This window comes from Phyllobates terribilis, unplaced genomic scaffold (assembly GCF_046119375.1).
Source record: "Phyllobates terribilis strain yellow unplaced genomic scaffold, ASM4611937v1 Scaffold_4__5_contigs__length_816908805, whole genome shotgun sequence".
NCBI lineage: Eukaryota > Metazoa > Chordata > Amphibia > Anura > Dendrobatidae > Phyllobates > Phyllobates terribilis.
Genome location: NW_027362764.1, coordinates 141,459,798 through 141,487,570, shown reverse-complemented (window position 1 = coordinate 141,487,570; position 27,773 = coordinate 141,459,798). Strand labels below are relative to the sequence as shown.

Below are 27,773 nucleotides of genomic sequence, written 5' to 3'. Positions count from 1 at the left end.
TGCAGACAGGTGGGTACTGGCAGGTAGGAACACAGGCAGGATAGGGACCAGTACAGACTGGGACACAGGAACGGAGCCGCAGGTGCGGTAGACAAGCAGAGCAGAGCAAAACCCGCAGGTGCGGTAGACAAGCAGAGCAGAGCAAAACCCGCAGGTGCGTTAGACAAGCAGAGCAGAGCAAAACCCGCAGATGTGGTAGACAAGCAGAGCAGAGCAAAACCCGCAGATGCGGTAGACAAGCAGAGCAGAGCAAAACCCGCAGATGCGGTAGACAAGCAGAGCAAAACCCGCAGATGCGGTAGACAAGCAGAGCAGAGAAAAACCCGCAGATGCGGTAGACAAGCAGAGCAGAGCAAATACCGCAGATGCGGTAGACAAGCAGAGCAGAGCAAAACCCGCCGATGCCTTAGACAAGCAGAGCAGAACAAAACCCGCAGGTGCGATAGACAAGCGGAGCAGAGCAAAACCCACAGATGCGGTAGACAAGCAGAGCAAAACCCGCAGGTGCGGTAGATGAGCAGAGCAAAGCCCGCAGGCGCGGTAAACAAGCAGAGCCGAGCAAAACCCGCAGATGCGATAGACAAGCAGAGCAGAGCAAAACCCGCAGATGAGGTAGACAAGCAGAGCAGAGCAAAACCCGCAGATGCGGTAGACAAGCAGAGCAAAACCCACAGAAGCAGTAGACAAGCAGAGCAGAGCAGAACCCGCAGATGCGGTAGACAGGACAGGGCTCTGTTCACATGGAACAGACTGGAAAACACAAGAAGATAGCTGGAACACAGGAGTTAGATACGGAGGCAGGGAAACAGAATGAGCAGAACCAGATACACACAAGGTACTTGCAATGATGTAGCGAGTGGACACAAAACTCACAAACAGAAGTACAGAGACAACGAGTAGGAGTTAGGTGCAGGTTCAGATCCTGCAGGAAAAGGGAAAGGTACAGACATAGAGAAACAGGTAACGGACTAGGACACTGTTCAGATAAGATCTGAACCAGGAACAAGATACAGGAACGAGCCTGGGAACTCAGCCCCCAGGGTGGCGGACACTGACTAGAAGTCACAGGTACAGGTAACAGGCCTGGGTATACAGCCCCCAGGGTGGAAGAAACAGACTAGATACAGGGCAGGACCTGGCAACTCAGTTGCAAGAAACACACAGATGGAAAGTGTTGCTCAGGCACCTCCTACTGGGTGGAGGGGGTTTAAGTATCCAGTTTCTCACAGCAATAGGCTGGGGACGCATTAGGACTGCGCACACTGTAGCTTTAAGAATCAAGAAGTAACAGCGCCGCCGCCCTTAGCCAGCAGACAAGAGACATACAAACAGCAGGTACTGGAGCAAATTGTGCAGCCTGGCCTGATAGGTAAGATTGCGGTCTTGCATGGTGGGAGGTGGTAAGCCATGCAAGCACGCTGCCAGGGAGGTTACACCCGGGACCCACACACTTGCATCCATTACACTTCAGGAGGGAAGGGCGAGATTGCTCCTAAGGGAGAGCACAGTCCCTGGTCCCTAGCTGGAGGGTGGAACAATGTAGTGGGTGTGGGTGGAGGAAGAAAACAGGGGAGCACTTCAGCAGTGGTATAAAAAGGGGAGCCATCTTGAGAGAGTGTGTTCAGTCAGAGGAGGACAGCGAGAGGAGAAGGAGTGGGAGCAGGAGCTCTGCAGGAGCACTGCTCAAGAGGAGCAGGCCAGAGGGTGAGAGGCTCAGGAGGTCAGACTGAAGCGAAAAGAGGAGCAGAGAGGAAGGCTCCAGAGAGAAAGAGGGGATCCCAGGGGTACGGGAAGTGCAGGAGGCCACCCATACGTCCGAATCTACCAGGACGTGGAGGGATCAGGCCGCAAAGGGGACTGGCCCCTAATTAGTGGGAATTACAACATTCAGCTAGTAACCAGAGGCTTCTACACTTTCAGGGTGTAGTTGCCCACAGCCGCAACTAATCACCGAAAAGGTAGCTGCACAGGATCCAGGGAACTCCAGGTTGCCCGCCAAGATCTGAGGTTACTGGCTTGGGACACTGGTTGCAAGGCGCAGGGCAGGAGGGTGAGAGCCAGCGCAGGAAGACGACCGAGAAAGGCACACAACAAGGGGTCCCATCAAGTACTCCCGAGATACCTGGGAGTTTGCTGAACCCCTGCCTCGGTGAACGCAGAGCGACGTGGGTGGTGATAATTTGGCCATTGTAACCAGGAGCAAGGTGATAATCGTGAGTAAACCTTGAAGACTGCACCCCACTGTGTCCTAGAGTTATTATCTGCACCATCCCCTGCACTACACTGCACAGCAACATCTACCTCATCAAACTACCATTACACTGCCCTGGAGCTAAGCTCTACCTGTGGAGAGCTGAACCACCTCAGCTGCGTCATCACCAGCTCCAGAGGATCTGCACTGCAGCGGCGGCCCCATATAGCCGCATACCACAGGTGGCGTCACGAACATTATAAGAACTTTATATTCCCCTTTCCTTTAAAATCTCCTTTTGATTGACCGCCCTGGGTCACAGACGGGGTCACTGACACTGTGACATCCCCTAACAACGACCGGCCCGGCTACCGAGTACCCCACGGCCCAGGGGGCGAGTCCCGTCCATCAGACATATGACGTATAACTGTGGTACAAATACAGCCATATGTATCAACCGTGCAAAATATTATCCTCCATTTAAAATTGCGCGTGGCAAGGGATGGGGATGTAAATGTAATGGTGATGGTGCATGCAGAGGTCGAGGCCGAGGCTGTGGGCAAGCTGAAATTGTGCCAAAACAAATACCCACATCTTGTTGCTCAACCTTCCTGTCCAAATTACTAGGGGCCACAGCACACCACTATTGAACCCACAGCAGTGTCAAAACGTTGTTGGTTGGATAGCCGATAATGCTTCCAGTCACTTTGCCACCACCACCACCATCATCACCCTGTCTTCCACACGGTGTAGTCTCAGTAGCCGTGAGTATGGACAACATATTCCTCACCCTGATCCTCCTTCCTCCCACCAAGTTGAGTGCCCAGAGACAACTGATCCCACACATGGACACTCTGAAGAGCTGTTCACTTTTCCATTTATAGATTCTTTTGGCCTCTCGCCTGGCCAGCTTCAAGCAGGGCAAGAGGAGATCGCATGTTATGATGCCCAAATATTTGAGCAGCCACGGTCACACGAAGGCGACGGTGGGAAAGTGCAATTACTGTCACAAGAGGTGGATGATGATGAGACAATTGCCAGAAAGTCAGGAGGAGGGCCAGTGTATGGAAGTGGAAGACAAGGTGGTGGACGATGAAGTCACTAACCCAACCTGGCGAGGTGACGTGCAGAGCGAGGACAGCAGCACACAGTGGGAGGGATGTGTAGCACCACAAAAGGCAGCAACAAGCAGTGTGGTAGTCACTGACAAAAGGCAGGCAACCATTCCCCGAAACACCAACACGACGAAAGTTGCCAGTACAATTGTTAGATCTTCCCGAGTCTGATTGTTTTTTAAAGACTCTGCAGATAACCGCAAAAAGGCCATTTGCACCATCTGCCAGGCCAGCATCAGCAGGGGTAGCAAAACTAGCAGCCTGACCACCACTAGCATGCTCAAGCACATGGCAGCAAAGCACCTGACTAGGTAGGCCGAAAGCCAGTGTCCAGAAACAGTGTCCGCGGGTGACACCACTGCTTGTTCCGCTGTTGTGCGTGCATGCCAATCCCCTGTCCATGGCGAATGCGAATATGCCTCCCGCCCTGCACCTGTCATTGCACACTAGAAACTACCACCATCAGCAACCACATCCACGTCCTTGTCCTCTTAAATTTAGTCAGCTGTTGCAGTCACTGTATACAAAATACCTGTATAGCAGAACAGCTCCTTTCTAATGGGAACATGTTGTTATGGAGGCCCTCTTTTGTGTCTTTAAATTAGTATTTGGGTATTTCCCAAATTTAGGCAGCCGTTGTAGTCACTGCATACACAATAACAGTATATGTAAAAAGATATTTTTTGCCCAGTTTCTCTTGAAACATTCTGTAACCTTGAGTGCAGACTCGTACACAGATCGGATATAGTGTTCTTAAAAGATTGGGACTTGGAGGAAACTGATACAGATGTTCTTACCTGCTGGCCACCCCCGCTGCTAGTTGACTGGCTGAAGCGCTATCTTCTGCAGCGTTACCCAAGCCAATACTACCCAACTTTAAGTGATTGGATTGCACATACTAATTAAGGATGATAGAGATGTCAGAATTTGATTTGTCCGATGGCGTTTCAGACCTTAATCGACTGAAGTGAAAGGGAGAATATCTTCAAGTTCTAACTTTTATTATAGTCCTTGAATAGGTAACCGGTTCATCCCATAATTCATTCTCATAGTAGAGTAAAGTATTGTATGTACTTGAGTGTCTGCTGTCAGGTCTTCTAAAGTCTGTCCTGTGGTATGGGCAACACACAGTGATAAGCAGAGGATTTCTACACTTCATTGTAGAATGTGAACAGCTAGGAATCCTCTTGTAGTCAAACATAGTCTGAAAACGAGGTCCATGTATGTACTTTTTTTTCGACGACTTTTGGAAAATTTCCTTTAAATTACAAGTAAACCTTACATTTTCCATTTCAAGAATGTTCTGAGTAAGATCACCTAACACTATTCTGTTACCAGAGAAGACTTGGTCGAAGTCAAACCTAGAAATCTCTTTGCGGATTGTTCTTGTAGCACATTCAGGGTCTTTAATATTTTTAGTCACAGTAACATTACCTTGATTTGTCTTGCTGTTGTGTAACACAGGTGTTAGAATGCAACACACAGAGACACAAGGCGGAAACAGTCAGGGATTGATAAAACCACTTTATATTTATTACAACTATTATGCAAGGGGGTTAGTAATAGGGATAATAAGCAGCAATTTGGAATAACAATAAGAAATAGTTTCAGTGAATAATGGTAAAGTTCTTTGCAAAAGTGTGATGCACCCAGTCGTGGCAGTCGCCACCTGAGTTCTTTGTATGGCCCTAGCAGGGGTCACTGGTCCTTCTCGCTAGGCTGCAAGTCTCTTCCGGATAAAGTCAATCAGATCCCGTTTAACCTCCCAAGCACCAATCAACCCCCACCCAACCTGAAAACCTAATCCCAACTGTCCCCAGTACCGTATGTGAGAGTTGGAAGTGACGGTCTTGTTCAATTGCGCGATTCCTCCACTGTTGCAGTCCTCTCTTAGCTCTTCTCAGCTTGACCGTCAACAGTAGTCTCTCATTCTTGGGATAAGGGGATCCAGACCTTGGCTCTTGACATGTGGCGTCGGGTCCCGGGAACTTACTCAGTGTGAGATGCCGGTCCTGACTCTGACCAACATGTGCAGGGCTAAGGGCACTTCTGTGAGGAGTCCGGAGCCTCCAGGCAGTGTTTGACTCTGGTGCAGCGCAGGCCTCCGGCTAAGGCCTGTCGCGCTGGGCTCTGCGTTCCCTCTGGAGCACGTCTGCTCCACTCTGCAGCCTGGCTCCAAATCTGCCTGTGCCTTGGCGTGCTGTACTTTTATATCCAGTAAATCCTTCCTGGGAGTCACCTGAACAGGTCCGGCATCTGAATTTGCTCCCCCTTCAACTCTTATAGCACAAATTGGCTCCGCTTGATCTCGCCTGGCCAGCAGATGGCAATCTTTCCTCATCTCTGGCACAGCCTGCAAGAATTCTCCTAATGGTTCACTGCCCTCTACTACAGTTGTATTCATGATCCTTTAGATTCTATAACATATTTTCATCAGCTTCATATAGACTACTATTTGAACCAGAGTGCTTTTGTTATGCAAGGTGTGGGAAAGACTTACTGCATCACAAGGGAAAGAGGTAAAGAGAGCCCAGACTCTAGGGAGAGAGAGGAAGTGGAGACCTCCTAGGTTGATCTAGCATCAACCTGTCTCCCCTAACATCCCTGTATTGGCTCTTCACCATTTGCCGCACGCTTGCCTTGTCCTGTCTTTCCCTGGCATATGGCTAAGGCTAGGGAAGGGAGGAGATGAGCACTAGTCAATCTCCACTAAAACCTATAGACAACAAGGGTAGACAGACAGGGGAAAATTGCTTAGCTTTAGATAACTCCAGACAAATGCACACACGGCCTCAAGCTCCAGAGAGGACAAAGTACTGCTCTTGCTAAAGCCCTCACAAGTAGTAATGAATATCGCTGGCACCTCCCTCTGAAACACAGCAGGTATTTATACACCCAGGCAGGGTGTTAATTAGCCAGAGGAAGATAGCCACTGGGTCCTAGAGACAGCCTCTAAGAAGATGTCTGTAATGCCAAATGTAGAGATCCCCTGCAACCAACTGCAGGGTGACTGTCTGTCACTTCTGACAAACCCGTGACAGCTTTCTTAAGGACTTTTTTGTCCTATTTGCAGGCATCAGTTCCTGAAGATGTTTCACTTCCTCTGGTAATAATCTGGGAGTTTCAGGAATATCTTCCTGGAAATCTTTTAGATTAGAGAGAGGTTCTGTATATAAACATATATATTCAATATCGTCATCAGAAGTTTCTTCTGTTCTTTTTACTCAAATCATATTTTTCAGTCTATAAGATGCACTGGACAATAAGACACACCCCAAATTTTGGGTTGGAAAATAGGAAAAAAAATTTTTTATAAGATGGGGGTCTGTCTTATAGTCTGAATAGGTATCTCACCTGGGGGGAAGTGGAGCAGGGGTCACAGGAGGCAGGGTCCTTCAGGAAGCTGGGGCTGGGGGCCTGGTGGCTGGCTCTCTGGGCCTGGTGCCTGGTGGCCTGGCGCTGGTGGCCTAGGGCTGGGGGACTGGTGGCTGGTGCTGGGTGCTTGGGGCCTGGGTGCCTGGAGCTGGTGGCCTGGGGCTGGAAGCCTGCTGGCTGGCGCTGGGGGCCTGGTGGCCTGGGACTGGGGGCCTGGTGGTTGGTGCTGGGGACTTGGGGCCTGGGTGCCTGGTACTGGTGGCTGGCGCTGGGGGCCTGGCACTGGTGACTGGGGCTGGCACTGGGGGTCTGGGTGACTGGAACTGGTGGCTGGTGCTGGGGGCCTGGGTGCCTGGCACTGGTGGCTGGCGCTGGGGGCCTGGCACCAGTGGGCTGGGGGCCTGGTACCGTGGTCGGTGTCTTGCTGGAGTGGCAGAGTGGCGTGGGCTGCTTCTGGTGCACGTGGCCATCTTTCTGAAGCTGTGATCTACAGGAATATGGCCGCTGGCATGGCAGAGCGCATGCTCTGGCTCCGGTGGCCATTTTCCTGTAGATTGCAGCTTCAGAAAGATGGCCATGTGCACCGGAAACTGCTCACATCGCTCACAGCAAGGCCCCTTCCCCCAGGCAGATACCGGCCCACCTCACTTCCTCCTCTTCTGCCTCCACCGCCTGCTGCTTCTGCCACTACCACCACCTTCCTGATGGCCCTGCGATCACACTCCACAACCACCAGTAAGTTACTTTCAGACCATAAGACGCACCCCCCATTTTCCTCCCAAATTTGGGGGAAAAAATGTGCATCTTATGGTCGAAAAATACGGTACTTCATATATTTACTATAAAGCAAATATCGGGAAGTTTTGGAGAAGCATTCTGCTCAATGCTGTCAGATACATCTTTAGAAGATGGCGATATAAAGCGGTTATCTTGAGGAAGCATCACTTCTTCAAGGATCTCTGGTTCAAGAATGTTTTAATTTATTAATTGTTCTGATCATGAACTATTCTTCTGATATTACATCGCAATTTTCCATTATAGTTTCTTCTGCTACTACAGCACAGTTCTCCATTGCAAATTATTCATGCTCAACATTGCAATTGTCCATTGTAGATTCTTCAACCTCTACATTGTAGTTCTCCACTGCAGATTCTTCTGCTTCAACAATGCAATTATCTACTGTAGGTTCCTCTGCTTTAGAAATGCAATTCTCTACTGCAGGTTCTTCATCAATTAGCTGCAATACTGGTTTTTCATACAGGTGCCAACTGGATGGCCACAGTACTGATACTCTGATATGGGAAAAGGTTTGGCCTTGGTGTGATGGGATCTAAAAAGATTTTCTGGCAAGATACTTAATCCTAGCAGTCCTTGTACCCTACTCCTCACCTCTAGACAGGCTTGATACTCTCTAACCGCCAACTGCCAACTCCCCCTGGTCACCATAGTGACCAGACAATACACTTTGTGCAGAATTATTAGGCAAGTTGTATTTTAGAGGATTATTTTTATTATTGATCAACAACTATGTTCTCAATTAACCCAAAAGATTCATAAATATCCAAGCTTAATATTTTTGGAAGTTGGAGTGGGATTTTTTAGATTTGGCTATCTTAGGAGGGTTTCTGTTTGTGCAGGTAACTATTACTGTGCAGAATTATTAGGCAACTTAATAAAAACCAAATATAATCCCATCTTACTTGTTTATTTTCACCAGGTAAACCAATATCAGTGCACAAAATTTAGAAATAAACATTCCTTACATGCAAAACAAAAACTAAAAAAAATTAGTGATCAATATAACCACCTTTCTTTATGATGACACTCAACAGCCTTCCATCCATAGATTCTGTCAGTTGCTTGATCAGTTTTCGATCAACATTGCATGCAGCAGCCACCACAGCCTCCCAGACACTGTTCCGAGAGGTGTACTGTTTTCCCTCCCTGTAGATCTCACATTTCATGATGGACCACAGGTTCTCTATGGGGTTCAGATCAGGTGAACAAGGGGGCCATGTCATTATTTTTTCTTCTTTTAGATCTCCACGCTGTGGAGTAGTTGGATGCATGTGACGGAGCATTGTCCTGCATGAAAATCATGTTTTTCTTGAATGACACCGACTTCTTCCTGTACCACTGCTTGAAGAAGTTGTCTTCCAGAAACTGGAAGTAGGTCTGGGAGTTGAGCTTCACTCCATCCTCAACGCGAAAAGGTCCCACAAGTTCATCTTTGATGATAAAAGCCCGTACCAGTACCCCACCTCCACCTTGCTGGCGTCTGAGTCGGAGTGGAGCTCTCTGCCCTTTACTGAACCAGCCTCTGGCCCATCCACCTGGCCCATCAAGAGTCACTCTCATTTCATCAGTCCATAAAACCTTAGAAAAATCAGTCTTAAGATATTTCTTGGCCCATTCTTGATGTTTTATCTTATGTTTCTTGTTCAAAGGTGGTCATTTTTCAGCCTTCCTTACCTTGGCCATGTCCCTGAGTATCGCACACCTTGTGCATTTTGATATTCCAGTAACGTTGCAGCTCTGAAATATGGCAAAACTGGTGGCGAATGGCATCTTGGCAGCTTCACGCTTGATTTTCCTCAATTCATGGGCAGTTATTTTGCGCCTTTTTTGGCCAACACGCTTCTTGCGACCCTGTTGGCTATTTGCCATGAAACGCTTGATTGTTCGGTGATCACACTTCAAAAGTTTGGAAATTTCAAGACTGCTGCATCCCTCTGCAAGACATCTCACAATTTTGGACTCTTCAGAGCCCGTCAAATCTCTCTTCTGACCCATTTTGCCAAAAGAAAGGAAGTTGCCTAATAATTAAGCACACCTTATATAGGGTGTTGATGTCATTAGTCAACACCCCTCCTCATTACAGAGATGCACATCACCAGATTTGCTTCATTTGTAGTTGGCTCTCAAGCCTATACAGCTTGGAGTAGGACAACATGTATAAAAAGTATCATTTGATCAAAATACTAATTTGTCTAATAATTCTGCACACAGTGTAGAGGATGTTGATCAAACATCCTGTAATACAGTCCATTGTTGACCTTTGTACCACCATCTGCTGGTCTCCAGTGGTATTATAGAACAACAATTTACATTTAATTTAACAGAATGACACCAGGTAAAACATCAAAGCATAAATGATTCAACAGACTCCTACGAATACAGAAATGTTTGTAATGGCCCCTTTTGGGTCATTACATATAGCAGAATCTCTCTTTTGTAGTGGGAACATGTTGTTACGGAGGCCCTCCTCTATGTGTCTTTTAATTGGTATTGGGGTATTTCCCAAATTTATGCAGCCATTGTACTCATATGCAATAACTGTATAGCAGAACCGCTCCTTTATAATGGGAGCATGTGGTTATTGAGGCCCACCTCTGTGTCTTCAAATTGGTATTAGGGTATTTCCCAAATTTTGGCAGCCCTTGCATTCACTGCATGGGCATTATCGCTATAGGAGACCCACTCCTTTATAATGGGAACATTTTTTTTACTGAGGCCCTCCTCTATGTCTCTTCAAAGGGGTATTGGAGTGTGTCCAAATTTTTAGTTGCCCTTGCAGTCACTACATACGCAATAACAGTATAGGAGACCCACTCTTTAATAATGGGAACAACAAAGCATAGCCTACTTATGGCCCCCCAACAATAGTGAGGGATGACTGCTGCCCCTTAAGAATAGTAAGGTCTGCCTGATGGCCCTATAAAAATAGACTTTATGACTTTCAGAGTCCCTCCTTCATAAATGAAACGGGATGTGTCTGATCATGTCTCACACACCACATGGGAAGATAAGGCAGTAAATAGTGATGAGCGAACCTGCTTGCCGCTGCTCGGTACTCGCCCAAGCATCTCACTACTCGACATGCTCGGCACTCGGCTAGTATTTCCCAGTTGCTTGAGCAGGAACTCGGGTCCCCCCCCTGCATGTTTGGTCATCTTTAGAGAGCCAATGGACATGCAAGGGTTGCCTGCCACACACTGTAATTCCGTAGCCATGTTGGTTGTGGCATTACAGTGATTGGCTTGCCGCAGAGGGCTATTGGGTCTATATATGTAACATACCTGGCGGCGTCCCTGCATAGTGGTCCATCTTCCACTGTGCAAGAGCGCGCACTTGATTTCCAGACCAGACTGCCACTTTGGCTTCTTTCCATACTGTCTGCTTTGCTCTGCTCTGGCTGCTTAGGGCGATGCCCGCTGAACTTCTTGTTTCTTGTAGCAGCTGCAGACACACCCCTAATGCGTCCTCAGCCTATTGCTGTCTGTCACCTGGTATTTAAACCAGCTCCTCCTTGGAATCCATGCCTGAGCATCTTGTTCAGTCAGTTGGCTTCTTGTCACTGATGTGCCAGGTCCTGTCTATGTTTTCTGCCTTGCGGTATCAGTTCCCGTGTCTGAACTGTGTCCTGTCTGTGTACTCTATCCAGCTGTCTGTCTGACTTCCTGGAGGCCGTATTTCCAGGCCTGTCTGAACACGCTCCTAGCCTGTTCATCTCGCCCTCTGGGGGCCGCATACCCAGACTCGCTCCTGTATTTGTTGCAGTACAGTTCCTGTCTGAACTGTCTCCTAGCTTCCTACCTGTTTTGTCTTTATGTCCGTTTGTTCCCTTTTTCTGCAGTGTCTGAACCAGCACTTGGCTTTACCTAGGCTCGTTCCTGCATTTTGTTGCAGTTACTGTTCTTGTCTGAACTATCTCCTAGCTTCTTACCTGTTTTGTCTTTATGTCCGTTTTCTCTCTTTTTCTGTAGAGTCTGAAACTGAACCTAACTTCTACTCGCTGTCATTGTACTTCCGTTTGTGAGTTGGAGTCTTTTCGCTACTTCTTTGCAAGTACCTTGTGTGTTTCTGGTTCTGCCTTTCTTTTTCAGTCTGTTCCGTGTGAACAGAGCCCTGTCCCCTTTGTTTTATCTTTGTTTACCGCTTCGGCGATTTATCTCTGTCCTGTCTTACTTACCGCTTCGGCGGTTCCTGTCCGCTCAGTCTTGTCCACCACACTTGCGGTTTTGCTCTGCTCAGCCCTGTCCACCGCATCTGCGGTTTTGCTCTGGTTGGCCTTGTCCACCGCGTCTGCGGTTTTGCTCTGCTCAGTTTTGTCCACCGCTTCTGCGGTTTTGCTCTGCTCAGCCTTGTCCACCGTGTCTGCGGTTTTGCTCTGCTCAGCCTTGTCCACCGTGTCTGCGGTTTTGCTCTGCTCAGCCTTGTCTACCGCGTCTGCGGTTTTGCTCTGCTCAGCCCTGTCCACCGCGTCTGCGGTTTTTCTCTGCTCAGCCTTGTCCACCATGTCTGCGGTTTTGCTCTGCTCAGCCTTGTCTACCGCGTCTGCAATTTCGCTCTGCTCAGCCTTGTCTAACGCGTCTGTGGTTTCGCTCTGCTCCGCCTTGTCTACCGCGTCTGCGGTTTCGCTCTGCTCAGCCTTGTCTACCGCATCTGCGGTTTCACTCTGCTCAGCCCTGTCCACCGCGTCTACGGTTTTTCTCTGCTCAGCCTTGTCCACCGTGTCTGTGGTTTCGCTCTGCTCAGCCTTGTCTATCGCGTCTGCGATTTCGCTCTGCTCAGCCTTCTCTAACGCGTCTGTGGTTTCGCTCTGCTCAGCCTTGTCTACTGCATCTGCGGTTTCGCTCTGCTCAGCCTTGTCTACCGCGTCTGCGGTTTCGCTCTGCTCAGCCTTGTCTACCGCGTCTGCGGTTTCGCTCTGCTCAGCCTTGTCTACTGCGTCTGCGGTTTTGCTCTGCTCCGCCTTGTCCACCGCGTCTGCGGTTTTGCTCTGTTCGGTCTTGTCTACCGCACCTGCTGTTTCGCTTTGATCTGCTTGATTACCGCGTCTGCGGCTCTGAACCCGTCTCCCAGTCTGTACTGGACCCTACCCAGCCTGCACTCTAGCCTGCCTGTTCCTGTATTCCCCGGTGTGGGTCAACAGCCGTGTCCGGCATCTGACCTGGAGTGGCACCTGGTCCCTCTGCTCGGTTCCTCCCTGGTGCACTGGCGTCGTATGCCGTCGTGCGACCTTGGTTGGATCGGGCAGATACTTAATTACGCCCCTCCAGGCACTCTCCGGTTCATGGCACAGTGGAATCACTAATCACGCACACGCCAGTCAGTCCGGGCGTGTGCATTACAGCATGCTCAGGCCATGGTTCCCGTTGAGCCCCACGGCCTTCGCTCTCAGACATTTTCCAGCGAATACGTGCATCTAGAAGAAATTTATTATTTATTTTTTATTTTTTGCTACTAGCTGAGTTCCAGGCAAATTACGCACCCGTCCAGATGGAGCTTTCTGCACCCGTTCCTGCGGATCCGCCACGGTACTATGGGGATCCAAGACAGAGTCGTGCATTTGTGGAGCAATGCATGCTACACTTCAAGTTCTACCCTCTTTATTTTCCCACCGATCGGGTTAAGGTGGGATTCATGATGTCTTACCTAGCGGGTGATGCCTTGAAATGGATCACCCCCCTATGGGACGCACAGGATCCTATCGTCCTGGACCTGCAGGCCTTCCTGGTGGCCTTTCTAATGGTCTTCGATGACCCTAACCCGGAAGCCCCTACTGAAGCTTCACTTTCCAATATCCCGGAGCAGCCACGATGGGTAATGAGTGTGGGTAGCGCACTAGTCCTCCTGCCCGAAGAGACTGCTGCCCACCCAGAATCCATACAGGATGACTACGCTCTCCGAAATACTTCTCCCAACCTCAAGAGGCAGTCCAGACGTGCTAGGCGTAGAGGTAAGCCGTTACGCCAGGTTCTGTCCTCCCAAAGACCTCCTGACCCCAACCTTGAAGTCCCTGCTGAAGCTTCACTTCCCAGTATCCCGGAGCAGCCCCAACGGGTAATGTGCGTGGGTAGTGCACCAGTTCTCCTGCCCGAAGAGACTGCTGCCCACCCAGAATCCACACAGGAGGACTTCCTGCACCCGGTATCTGATACTCCACCCACTTTACTCGGTGAGCCTGACCAAGGGTACTCCGAAGCAGTGATTACCTCCGAGTCCGTGCACCTCTATAACCTGGCGGAGGACCCCCTGTTGCCTCCTGAATCCTCCGGGATACCACTTGATGACAAATGGAGAGAGACTTCCCTACTCCTGGTACCTGATTCCTCGCCCGCTTCGTCAAGTGAGTCCGACCTAGTGTACTCCGAAGCAGAGGTTACCCCCGAGTCTCTCCAACCCCCTCTGACCAGGCGGAGGACCTCCAGTTGTCTCCTGAACCCTTCGGGCTGCTACCTGGTAGCGAATGGACAGAGACTTTCCTATACTCTGCACCTGATACCTCGCCCGCTTCGTCCAGTGAGTCCGACCTAGTGTACTCCAAAGCAGAGGTTACTCCTGAGTCTCTACTCCCCTCCGACCAGGCGGAGGACCTCCAGTTGTCTCCTGAACCCTTCGCGGTGCTACCTGGTAGCGAATGGACAGAGACTTTCCTATACTCTGTACCTGATACCTCGCCCTCTTCGTCCAGTGAGTCCGACCTAGTGTACTCCGAAGCAGAGGTTACCACTGAGTCTCTGCACACTTCCGACCCGACGGAGGACCTCCAGTTGTTTCCTGAATCCTCCGGGGTACCACCAGATAACAAAGGGACAGTGACTTTTCTACACCTTGTACCTGATACCTCGCCCATTTCATCCTGTGAGCTTGACAAGATGTATCCCGAAGCAGAGGTTACCCCCGAGTCTCTGCACCCCTCCAACCCAACGGAGGGCTTCAAGTTGTCTCCTGAACCCTCTGGGGTGCTACCTGATAATAAGTGGAGAGAGACTTCCTTGTGTGCTGTTCCTGGTACTCCACCCGTTTTGTCTGTTGCTGAGGATGGCTGGATAGGAGGTAGCATCCTAGCTACCCAGATGAGACCAGTTTTGTCTCTTCCTGTGGACAGTAGAAGTAATCTCCTTGAAGAGAAGGATTGGCCCTCAAATTCCCTGTGGAAGATTCTGGCAGGCCTGAAGAAGAGGGGGCGTAAGGGGGGGGGTACTGTAATATACCTGGCGGCGTCCTTGCATAGTGGTCCATCTCCCACTGTGCAAGAGCGTGCACTTTTTTTCCAGTCCAGACTGCCACTTTGGCTTCTTTCCATACTGTCTGCTTTGCTCTGCTCTGGCTGCTTAGGGCGACGCCTGCTGAACTTCGTGTTTCTTGCAGCTGCTGCAGACACACCCCTAATGCGTCCTCAGCCTATTGCTGTCTGTCACCTGGTATTTAAACCAGCTCCTCCTTGGAATCCATGCCTGAGCATCTTGTTCTGTCAGTTGGCTTCTTGTCACTCATGTGCCAGGTCCTGTCTTTGTTTTCTGCCTTGCGGTATCAGTTCCCGTGTCTGAACTGTGTCCTGTCTGTGTACTCTAGCCAGCTGTCTGTCTGCCTTCCTGGAGGCCGTATTTCCAGGCCTGTCTGAACACGCTCCTAGCCTGTTCGTCTCGCCCTCTGGGGGCCGCATACCCAGAATCGCTCCTGTATTTGTTGCAGTACAGTTCCTGTCTGAACTGTCTCCTAGCTTCCTACCTGTTTTGTCTTTATGTCCGTTTGTTCCCTTTTTCTGCAGTGTCTGAACCAGCACTTGGCTTTACCTAGGCTCGTTCCTGCATTTTGTTGCAGTTACTGTTCTTGTCTGAACTGTCTCCTAGCTTCTTACCTGTTTTGTCTTTATGTCCGTTTGCTCCCTTTTTCTGTAAAGTCTGAACCTGCACCTAACTTCTACTCGTTGTCATTGTACTTCCGTTTGTGAGTTGGAGTCCTTTCGCTACTTCTTTGCAAGTACCTTGTGTGTTTCTGGTTCTGCCTTTCTTTTTCAGTCTGTTCTGTGTGAACAGAGCCCTGTCCCCTTTGCTTTATCTTTGTTTACTGCTTCGGCAATTTATCTCTGTCCTGTCTTACTTACCGCTTCGGCGGTTCCTGTCCGCTCAGTCTTGTCCACCGCACTTGCGGTTTTGCTCTTCTCGGCCTTGTCCACCGCGTCTGCGGTTTTGCTCTGCTCAATTTTGTCCACCGCGTCTGCGGTTTTGCTCTGCTCAGCCTTGTCTACCGCATCTGTGGTTTTGCTCTGCTCAGCCTGGTCTACCGCGTCTGCGTTTTTTCTCTGCTCAGCCCTGTCCACCGCGTCTGCGGTTTTTCTCTGCTCAGCCTTGTCCACCGCGTCTGCAGTTTTCCTCTGCTCAGCCTTGTCTACCGCATCTGTGGTTTCGCTCTGCTTAGCCTTGTCTACCGCGTCTGCGGTTTCGCTCTGCTCAGCCTTGTCTACCATGTCGGCGGTTTTGCTCTGCTCAGCCTTGTCCACCGCGTCTGCGGTTTTTCTCTGCTCAGCCCTGTCCACCGCGTCTGCGGTTTTTCTCTGCTCAGCCTTGTCCACCGCGTCTGCAGTTTTGCTCTGCTCAGCCTTGTCTACCGCATCTGCGGTTTTGCTCTGCTCAGCCTGGTCTACCGCGTCTGCGGTTTTCTCTGCTCAGCCCTGTCCACCGCGTCTGTGGTTTTTCTCTGCTCAGCCTTGTCCACCGCGTCTGCAGTTTTGCTCTGCTCAGCCTTGTCTACCGCATCTGTGGTTTCGCTCTGCTCAGCCTTGTCTACCGCGTCTGCGGTTTCGCTCTGCTCAGCCTTGTCTACCACGTCTGCGGTTTTGCTCTGCTCAGCCTTGTCCACCGCGTCTGCGGTTTTTCTCTGCTCAGCCTTGTCTACCGCATCTGTGGTTTCGCTCTGCTCAGCCTTGTCTACCACGTCTGCGGTTTCGCTCTGCTCAGCCTTGTCTACCGCATCTGCTGTTTCGCTTTGCTCTGCTTGATTACCGCATCTGCAGCTCTGAACCCGTCTCCCAGTCTGTACTGGACCCTACCCAGCCTGCACTCTAGCCTGCCTGTTCCTGTATTCCCCGGTGTGGGTCAACAGCCGTGTCCGGGGTCTGACCTGGAGTGGCACCTGGTCCCTCTGCTCGGTTCCTCCCTGGTGCACTGGCGTCATATGCCGTCGTGCGACCTTGGTCGAATCGGGCAGATACTTAGTTACGCCCCTCCAGGCACTCTCCAGTTCATGGCACAGTGGAATCACTAATCACGCACACGCCAGTCAGTCCGGGTGTGTGCATTACAATATTAGACCTGTTGTCTCTGTGCTCGTCACAGTCAAACCCGGGAACAGTCAGAGTAGGGAAAGCTGCTGCTGAATGAGGTAGAGATTTGCTTGTTTATCAGTTAGTATAGGTACTCCACAACAAATCTATATATCCATCTGAACTAAAAGTCCTTCTGAGGACTAATCCAGTTGCATATATTCAGTGGTGAAGGTGATAGTAGAAGTTATGCAGACAGGCAGGCAGGGTTTCTGGCAGTGTATACAGAACAAGAGGGTCCATTGCATGTTCGGTCTGCTCCTGCTATTATAGATATCCGTAGACATAGCCCCAAATATCAGGGGCCAGGGCTCATTTTATTTTCATCTGAATCCTGATTATTTACTTAAAAATCAATCCAGAGTACACCATTTTACTGTTCCATTTTCTTGTTAGCACTACAGAATACAGCCAGATCTTTTCCATCATCAGACGTATCACATATAACTGCGGTACAAATCCATCCATTTCTAGTGAACGTGAAATATATTATATGAAATATTTTCCATTTAAAATTTGTAGCAGTGTCAGTGAAGCTATTCACATGCGGTCGCTGTGAAGAATAGTAAACTACAGGGCCGCTATTTAAAACTGTGGGTGTCCATCAGACGTATCACTTATAACTGCGGTACAAGTCCAGTCATTTGTAGTGAATGTGGAAAATATTATCCTCCATTTAAAATGAGCAAGGCACATGGAAAGGGACGGGGAAGTGGACATTATGGTGAGGGTGCATGCAGAGGCAATGGCCTAGCTGAAATTGTGGCACAACAAACACCAACATCTTGTCGCTCAACCTTCCTGTCCAAATTGCTAAGGGACTGCAGCACACCACTATTGAACCAGAGCAGTTGGTTGTTGGTTGGACAACAGATAATGCTTTCAGTCACTTTGCCACCACCACCACCCTGTCTTCCACACAGTCAAGTCTCAGTAGCCGTGAGTCTGGACTGCATATTCCTCTCCCTGATCCTCCTTCCTCCCACCATGCAGAGTGCCCGGAGACAACTGATCCCACACTTGGACACTCCAAAAAGATGTTCACTTATCCATTTATAGATTCGGGCCTCTCGCCCAGCCAGCTTCAAGCGGAGCAAGAGAAGAACACGTGTAGTGACGCCCAAATATTTGAGCAGCCATGGTAACACGAAGACAGCGGTGGGAAAGTACAATTACTGTAGCAAGAGGTGAATGATGATGAGACACAATTGCCAGAATCTCAGGAGGAGGACAAGGGTGCGGAAGTGGAAGACGAGGTGGTGGACGATGAAGTCACTGACCCAAACTGGCAAGGTGACATGCAGAGCGAGGACAGCAGCACACACGGGGAGGGGAGGCACAGCACCACAACAGGCAAGAACAAGCAGTGTGGTGGCCACAGACACAAGGCGGACAACCGTTCCCCAGAAACACCAACACAATGAAAGTTGCCAGTACTACTGTAAGGTCTTCTTAAGTCTGGTTATTTTTTAAAGACTCTGCAGATAACCCCAAAAAGACCATTTGCACCATCTGCCAGGCTAGCATCAGCAGGGGTAGCAAAACTAGCAGCATGACCACCACCAGCATGATCAGGCACATGACAGCAAAGCACCCGACTAAGTGGGCCGAATGCCAGGGTCCAAAAACAGTGTCTGCGTGTGACACCACTGTTTGCTCTGCTGTTGTGCGTGCACGCCAATCCCCTGTCCATGGTGCATGCAAAGATGTCTCCCACCCTGCACCTGTCGTTGCACACTCTCAACTCGCACCATCAGCAACCACTTCCTTGTCCCAGCGCAGTGTTCAGTTGTCCCTACCCCAGTCCTTGGAACCTAAGTGCAAATACGCAGCCAACGCCCCACAGGCCACACTACTAAACTCACACATTTCACAAATGCTTGCGCTTGAAATTTTGCTTTTTAGGCTAGTGGAGACAGAAGCTTTCCACAACCTGATGGTGGCAGCCTACCCTCGGTACTCGGTCCCAAGCCACCACTATTTATCCAGGTGTGCCATCCCCGCATTATACAAACACGTGTCCCAGAACATTAGCCGTGCCCTCAACAGTATAATGATTTTTTTATTTTATTCTTATTTATACACTTGTTGCAGACAGCAGGAGCAGAATACTACTCTCAACATTGTCCCTTGCTCATGCTGATTGCAGCACAAGCAGGGGACAATGATCAGAGAATTGTGCCGCCTATTCCCTGGCACCGGTACGTGTCACACTGATGACACACGAATGTCATCCTTGTGTCATCAGTGTACACGTGTTTGGGATGTTTTGCGGCCCCTGTGGTGTGCAAAAAATGGACATTCAGCATGTTTTGCCCATGGACACACTGTCAGTGGAAACACACTGACATGTGCGCAGACCCATTGATTTGAATGGGTCTACATGTGTATGTGTCTCCAGTAGACACTGACGTATGAAAGAGGCCAAAAAGTGAACAAATATTTGAAATATATAGAATCCTAAAGCAAAGATTCATCACAACTATTTCTCCAATTTTCTGGAGTAATTTGCTTGGTTTTAGTATTTGCAACTTATTCTTCAATCTTGATATGTTTGAACAACTTTTAAAGTTGTTTTATAAGTCTTTGACCCTGACTCATTATTGCTTTTGTGCCTGTTTTTTGTTTGCACCAAATTCATTACACTATTTGCGACTTTTTCTAAGTCTATTTCATATGTACTCATTTTGTTTTATTTTGTTGCACTTCTTGGGCGGAGTCTGATTCATCAATTGCGACTTTTTAAAAAAGTCGCAAAATTTGGCACAACTGCACTCGAGTAATTTTCTGTACTTAAATCAAAAATCAAAATTAAATTCATTAACCGCATGCTACATTTTGATGAATTTGGCACTTTATACAGCCGTAAATACCACAAGACAGTAAAAAAGAAAAATTACGTAAAAAAAAACTGAAAATGATAAATTGCTGCCTTTTTAAAAAAAATAATAAATTCCTTGACAATTTTACTTATGCATATGTTTTAGACTGATTAATGAAATGCGACTTTTTCCAAATAACAATTTATAAATGTTACTGTGTCCATGTCTCCTGTCGGAACTATGAAAGTGACCTCAAGAAACATAGTTGGTAGCATTGTTTATTAACTGCTATTAATTTTTGACTTTATCTGTTTAATTAATAGTTTACAATGTTATTTCAATATTTTACATATGTCATATCCGTTATTTTCTATTCTGCAGTGGTTTTCATGGTTGTCCAATGGAAGTAAGAAAAGGAATGATATCAAAGAAGGGGACACAGAGATCAACAACATTCAACCCACAACAGAATCCTTACTGGATGAAAGTCAAAAACAAAATGCGTATGTATTGTGTATTCAGACAGAAACAGGGCATCTTTAGCATGAAAAAAATAAGTTTTGAGAATCAAATTAAAACTTTACTGTCCGACTTGAGTAAAATGTTATCGAATGTATTGGCTGTGACATATCAATGTCAATAGCTATTGAAACATGTCAGTTAACCAATTCTTTTGATGCAAAGCACTGACGATTGGCTGACACAGGAAATGCTATCCACAAGCTAGAAGGGACCCAACACAAGCTGTCTGAAGACCACTATGCATTTCTTAATAGAAGTATCAGTTGTAGAGATGAGCGGATCTATTCATGGAGGATCACGTTCGAGTTAAATTTCCTGAAATTCATGGTTTCACACAAATTCGAACATTTTGAGGTTCCATTCATGGTTCACAAAACAAATAAAACCTGCCAGGCACCATTTGCCATACCGCTGAAGCATCAAAGAGCATCCTAGCTTAATTTTGTGTTGCCGCTCGGGCCTTCCTATAATGCTTTACAGCTATGAGATTAGCAGACCTTGTACAGTTGTGGTCAATACCTGGGTCATCAGAAATCAGAGGTTCCCAGCGGAAGACAGTTTGTACAGCAGTTTCTTTTTCCATCTCCAAAGTCTCTCTTTTCTGTAGAGTGTAATCTGTTATAGTCATCAGGGTTATCTCTTTCTCCCAAGTCCTCTCTCTCATGTACAGTGTGAGCTTTTATGGTCAGCAGGGTCCTCTCTCTTTCTTCTGTACATTGTGAGCGCTTATGATCAGCAGGGTTCTCTTCTCTCCTGTACAATGTAACCTCTTTTGGTCAGCAGGGTCCTCTCTCTTTCTTCTGTACAGTGTGAGCTCATATGGCCAGCTGGGTCCTCTCTCTTCTGTACAGTGTGAGCTCATATGTTCAGCAGGGTCCTCTCTCTTCTGTACAGTGTGAGCTTTTATCATCAGCAGAGACTTCTCTCACCTATAAATTGTAAGCCCTTATATTTAGTGGGGTTCTCTTTCTCTCTCTCCTCTCCCGCACAAGCATTTTGTGAGTAATTACAAGCTTACCAGTATTGAAATTTATTCGCCATATATCAAAATTTTGGGGAAAATTTGGCAAAGTCAGTGAATTCGAATTTCAAAAGATTTGCTCATTTCTAGTATGTTGTATAACTTACTAATTTAAGCACTGTTAAGGATATTTTTTTACTGGATAATCGCTTTAATTTGTACTTTTCTTGTTTTAAGGCAGGAAAATGAAAAAGATGGGAACAAAGTGGAAGCAAAGGCTGTTGGTCCCATCAAAATTGTAAGTAAACCGTTTTATTATGGAATACATGTAAATATATAAATCTTGTAAACTGGATATTAATAAACAATAATAAGACACACAAAACTTTACAATTGTACGTTGATTGTGTATAACCATGTATTATTATACTAATATAATATGACTTATTTTATGGCTAAATAGTTTTATTTATAAAGTGCATAGAACACCTTTAAAGTAGGTGTCCTGTTGTAAGAAAATTGATTTAATGTTTGGCAAGTGAAAAAAAATCTTATGTGTAATAATATTCTTGAATTAAAAAAAGCTATTCCAAACTTGAAATATATCTCCAGGATCTCAAGAATTGCACTCTTCAAGGACACTGACTGAATCCTTTCAGTCTCAGCAGTATCAAAGAAGGGGACTGGCTTACCTATTGATGTAATCCAGTCAGCCAGTCTCTTTGATACGTGGCACTGATATGCTAATATTGAAAATAAGCTAAAACTAATGGAAGTTTATAGTCAGAACTAGACCTGATATCTTAAAGGGGTACTCTGGGGATTTAAAAAATTATTGCAATTGCAATACCTTCATAAACTATTAGGATAACATGAATAGTTATCTGCTTGCATAGAGTGTGATATTGGGAGTGTTTTTCACCCTCACTCTTCCTGTAATTCTGTGTGATGCTGCAGCTGCTCCTCATTACTCTCCCTCCCTTGTGGGATGTTATGTCAAATATCAGGGGGCATGGCCTGCTCCCTGCTAATAGCGGCCTGCTTCCTGATACTATCTGCTTGTATGCAGTCCAATATTGGGGGTGTGATGTGGGCTTGACCTGCTCCCGGCTGCTAGTAGCAGCAGCCAGTCCCTGATAATATCAGACCACTTAACAGTACATAGTATCAGGGGGCTGGCTGCTGCTACTAGCAGCCGGGCGCAGGCAACACCCATGTCACACTCCCAATATCACACTTTATGCAATCAGATAGTATCAGGGGGCTGGCTGCACTACTATCGGCGAGCAGGCCACGCCCCCTGATGTGTGACGTAAAGTACTATAATGGAGTGGGAGCAGTGAGGAGCAGCTGCAGCGTCACATAGAATTACAGGTAGAGTGAGTGTGGAAAACAGCACTATTCATGTTATCCTAATAGTTTATGAAGGTGTAGATATTACAATAATTTGTTATCTTCTTGGAGTACCCCTTTACTTTTAATTGAGCTTTCTTAATTCAAGTATATTATCACTTTTATCACTTTACAACACATTAAAACATCTTTTTTACTTGAAGTGTAACATTTTCAAAGTATTCTTTAAAGAAGGTATAGGAAGGGTTGAAAACAAACAGTGTGCTCTGATTCATCATTTGCAGGGTTTTTTAAGTCGCTTTCCTTTTTTGTCTTGTGGTATTAGTTGCCGTTTTTTAAATAAGATTCTTTAAAATGCCACACACCTTTCATGAATTTGACACAAAATCAAAAATAGTCTTTTTTCTGTATTGACCTGTTTTTGCGACCTTTTAGTACAAAAACTAGCACATTTCACAAAGTAGTGCAACAATTGCATATAAATGTTGGCCTACTTCAACTAACACTGGGGAGGGTGGTTGCACCAAATTTTGTTGCTTTTTAAAAATTTGGTGAATCAGACGAAAGTATCTGGAATCACTAAAGTTTGCCCACAAAGCAGAAAATAAAAAACAGATGAGCATATATAAAATAATCTTAAAAAAAAAGCCACAAATAGAATAATTAATTTATTACAAACAAAAAAAGACACAAAACATGCAAAACTAGACAAAATAATGTGCAAAGGCAATGATGAATTGGGGCCATAAAGTATAATAAACTTGTGCATAACTGCTTTTAATTGTATCACATGCCTATGATTGTGACTATTGCCCGAGCAAGGAATATAACTCAGTATGATCAACAAGATGTAATAGATTATTTCTGAATACACCCATAAGTAGAGATGAGCGAATGTTTCAATGTTCAGTTTGGATTCCGATCGTCAAATTTGCAATATTTGCCAATTTATTTGCTGAATATTCGCAGAACATTACTGAACGCCATAGGATTCAATGGGGGGCAAAAATAAACGCATACACAATATAAAAGCTGCCAAAACACATCAAATTAGGGGAAAACACCAGGAAAGTGCCATCAATTGACCTAGAGTACAAGTACTATATTATTATTATTCTAATGACATTTATTCTGTGGCGCTTTACATGTGAAAAGGGGCCACCGACTGGTACAAGAGGATAGAGGACACTGCCCGTGACGGGTCACAAACAATCTACAAGGGATGGGTGAGGATACAGTAGGTCAGTGTACATCTAGTCGTGCAGCGGTATGCTGGAGCTAAGGTTACCGCAGATTGTACGCTTGTTAGAAGAAGTGGGTCTTCAGCTTCCTTTTCAAGATTTCCTCGGTAGGCGACAGTCTGATTTGTTGGGGTACAGAGTTACACAGTAGGGGAGATGCACGGGATAAATCTTGTATGCGATTGTGGCAAAAAGAGATAATAGGGAAGTAAAGAAGGAGATCTTGGAAGGATGGGAGGTTGCATGCAGGTAACTAGTAGAGGGAGACTAGGTCACACATGTATGGAGGAGACAGGTTTTCGAAGGCTTGGTATGCCAAAGTTAGGCTTTTCAACTGCAGTCTCTGGGCAACAGGGAGCCAGCGCAGGGACTGACAGAGGGGAGAAACCTGGGAATAGCGGGGTGACAGGTGGATTAATCGGCCAGTACAGTTTAGGATAGATTGGAGTGGTAGTAGGGAGGCCACAGAGCAGGAGCTTGTAGTAGTCGAGATGGGAGATGATGAGGGCATGCACTGGTGTTTTTCTAGATTCATGGTTGAGGAATGTGCAGATCCCTGAGGTATTTTGGAGATGGAGTCAGCAGCAATTGAAAAGGGCTTGGATTAGTGATGAGCAAGCACTAAAATGCACGGGTACTCGTTTGAGTCGAGCAAATTGGAATGCTCGAGTGCTCGCTCTGAGTAACAAGCCCAATGTAAGTCTATGGGAAACTGAAGCATTTTTCAGTTGGCTCCCACTGGCGGTCTGCAGAGGGCCTAAAAATTGCCCAAATCGATGGGAAGAGTGCTCAAATGACATGGTAACAGCATGGGGAAGACCATTGGAAGCATTTCCGACTCCCAGGTCACTACTGTCCACAATGTTGTCAGAGGCTTTACGCCACTTTTACAGACTCACAATAGAACATGCTAAAACGAAACCCAAATGGATTTTCCTGGGAAATAAGTTAAAGAACATCCTTTCCAGGGTAATGACTTGTATATAAGACAAAATAAATAACCAAAAACAAAATGCTCCTCCACATCTTGGGCTATGTTCACACGTAGCATTTTTGATGCGTTTTTGCACTTTTGCATTGCTTTGAACCAAGACTAATGCATTCACTAGGAAATGTCATTTTAACATTTTACAACCCTATCTGGCCATGTGGTGTGCGACACATCATCACACACATGCATACAGTGCTGCAAAGACATAGGAACAGCATGGGGAAGACCCCTGGAAGCATCTCTGACTGCCAGGTCACTGCCTAAAAGCGTGCCCATCATAAGTAATCCTTGGCGCATGCGAAGATGCTTCCCGCCATGCACCTGTTGTTTCAGACTTGCAACAATCACCATCCTCATCCTTGTCCCAGCGTCACTTTCCATTGTCCCTACCCTATTCCTTAGAATGCAAGCGCAAGTATGCAGCCAGCCACCCACCCACCCACAGGCTGCAATACTATACTGCCAAATTTTTGACAACTGCTTGCACTTGAAACTTGGCCTTTTAGGCTCGTGGAGGCGGAAGCTGTCCACAACCTCATGGCGGCGGCAGGGTTGGATGGGCCCACCAGAGAATCCTTGGGTGGGCCCTGGCTTCTCCATTAGGAGAGTTCATGATAGGCGCAAACCTTGCAGCTGCTATGGGGCTCTTCAGCTGGGGAGAAAGGTGGGCCCTCAGAATCAAATCCTCTGGTGGGCCCAATGTTTTTCAGTCTGACACTGCTTCTCAGTGACAGTTGTATTTCACCACAGCCATATTCTTTAGCTTGGTGAAAGGACTGGCATAGGGGAAAACCGTATCTACTCTGAGTGTCATTTCTCCCAGGAAGTCCTCTAATGCAGCTTGTTGCATAAGCAATGACAGCCCATCCAACATCAGCTCACACTTGTCGATGGTGCTTCGACACACAAACATCTTTCTTTGCGCCTTTAATTTCATGACTACAGAGTTGGGCAATGGCCTGATCTGCAATGCGGTTTGAGAATTAACATGCATAAGCACGTCCAATCAACATTAAAAAAGCAGCCGTACAGTGTCCGGAAACCTTCTCACACACTTTTCTTAGCCAGGGCTGCTTCTCGGCAGAGTTGGACATGCCCACCAGAAAACCAGAAACTCCTCTGGTGGGTCCTGGCTTCTCGATCAGGAAAGTTTATAGTGCCGAGGTGAGGCCATGATGATGATAGAGGCCACCATCTGCTTAGTTTTCTGTTACTTGGAATGCAAGTGCAAGTATGCAGCCAGCCACCCACCCATCGACAGGCCTCAATAATAAACTGCCAGATTTCTGGGCAGCTGCTTGCACTTGAAATGTGGCCTTTTAGGCTCGTGGAGGCAGAAGCTGTCCACAACCTTATGGCGGCGGTGGCCGGGTGTCCATACTCAGTCCCCAGCCGCCACTATTACTCCTGGTGTCGTCTCCGCCTTTCACAAGCACGGGTCCAAAAACATCACCCGTGCCCTCCCCAGTGCACTTAGGTGGGAATTACTGCCTAACCACAAACACGTGGACAGGTGAATGTGGACAGGGATGGTACGGAGCCAGTCCACATTAAAAATGCAGCCATAGAGTGTCCGGGAACCTTCCCAAACACATTTCTTAGCCAGGGCTGCTTCTCAGCAGGGTTGCACGGGCCCACCAGAGAATCATCGGGTGGGCCCTGGCTTCTCCATCAGGAGAGTTCACGATAGGCGCAAACTTTGTAGCTGCTCTGCTGTTCTTGAGCGGGGGAGGAAGGTGGGCCCTCAGAATCAACTCCTCTGATGGGCCCAATGTTTTTTTGTTTGAAACTGCTTCTCAGTGGGAGTTGTATTTAACCACAGCCATATTCTTTAGCTCGGTGAAAGGACTGGCATAGAGGGAAACCGTATCTACTCCGGCTGTCATTTTTCCGTCACCACCAGGTTCCGCCCATTGTCACACACGACCATGCCTGTCTGTATGTTCAGCGGTGAGAGCCACAGATCAGGCTGCTGTGTTACAGCTTTCAACAACTCTGCAGCAGTGGACGGTTTGTCACCTAAGCATTAAGCATGTTATCTTCAGCACAGTCTGTTGCCACTTGTCCAAGGCAGTGCTGCAGTGCTTTCAGCTTGTGACTGATGTGGTCATTTCGGAGATGGAGGCCGAACTGGAGGAGGAGGTGCAGGAGCTGAACAATGTGATTACATTGAGGTTACATTGGTGAGTCTGTTTTTTTTACTAAACAAAGATCCTACTTAGCGATGAGCGAGTACCGTAATATTTGTAATCGCTATACTCGTAATGAGTACTTTGTAATAAACGCAAATTCGTTCTTAATAGCAAGTACAATGTAAGTCAATGGGAAATGCGAGTAATTTTCTGCTGGACCCTACAAAGAGGTCTGGGGGCCTGAGGAAAAGGCTGAAATGGATGGGAAAGTGATAAAACAGAATGGCAAGAGCCTGAAGAATATGCCTGCATGCATTTCTAACTCACATATGGTTTCTGGGAATAAGTTTGTCGCAGTATTATGCCACTTTTACAGACACACAAGAACAACTACCGATCCTAACCTAAATTGCATTCAACAGGCCAAAAAGGTTAAGAAACAGTTTTTCCTACATAATCACTTGTTTATAAGGCTAAATAAACCAGAGAAACAAAAAAATATCCCTTTTAGTGTTTGCTCACACATACTGTTGTGGCTTTTTTTCGCCTTTTACAATTGGGAGGGCCCTGACTTATACATTTTGTAGGTCCCGCTGTCATACATCATTTTTAGTTCGCTATTCCCCAGCACTTTACAAGCACAGCTAGAACATACTAGTAGGTATGTTGATCTTTGACCTGAGAGGCCTCAGGTGGCTCTGTAACATGCGTTTTGGAGCAACAGCTGTTACTTAGACATTTGGGCAGTCCCTCCATCATTGACACTCAGATAGTGGAATACATATTCCATAGCAGTTTACAATGTGTGCATTGTAGCGTTAGGCTTGACCCCTCCTCCTCCACCACCATGTGATACTGTGGCCGTAAATTCAAATGTTCAGAGGGCCTGCAGTAGGCAGGAAAGCTGGGTTTTGTGAGAGCCCTCGTGTCGCTCTGTAACATACATTTTGAAGTGCCCT

At 47.2% G+C, this 27,773-nt stretch overlaps 1 protein-coding gene across 2 annotated transcripts in view; it reads left to right on the top strand.

Annotated features, from left to right (window-relative positions):
* The window catches only part of LOC141265126 (ATP-binding cassette sub-family B member 5-like), a 762,083-nt gene that overhangs the window by 173,047 nt on the left and 561,263 nt on the right, over positions 1 to 27,773 (top strand). For both annotated transcript variants that reach the window (XM_073677803.1, XM_073677802.1), the window contains exons 2-3: positions 19,996 to 20,117; positions 21,335 to 21,395. In XM_073677803.1, coding sequence (XP_073533904.1) covers positions 19,996 to 20,117; positions 21,335 to 21,395 — 183 coding nt within the window. The remainder of the gene's footprint in view (positions 1 to 19,995; positions 20,118 to 21,334; positions 21,396 to 27,773) is intronic.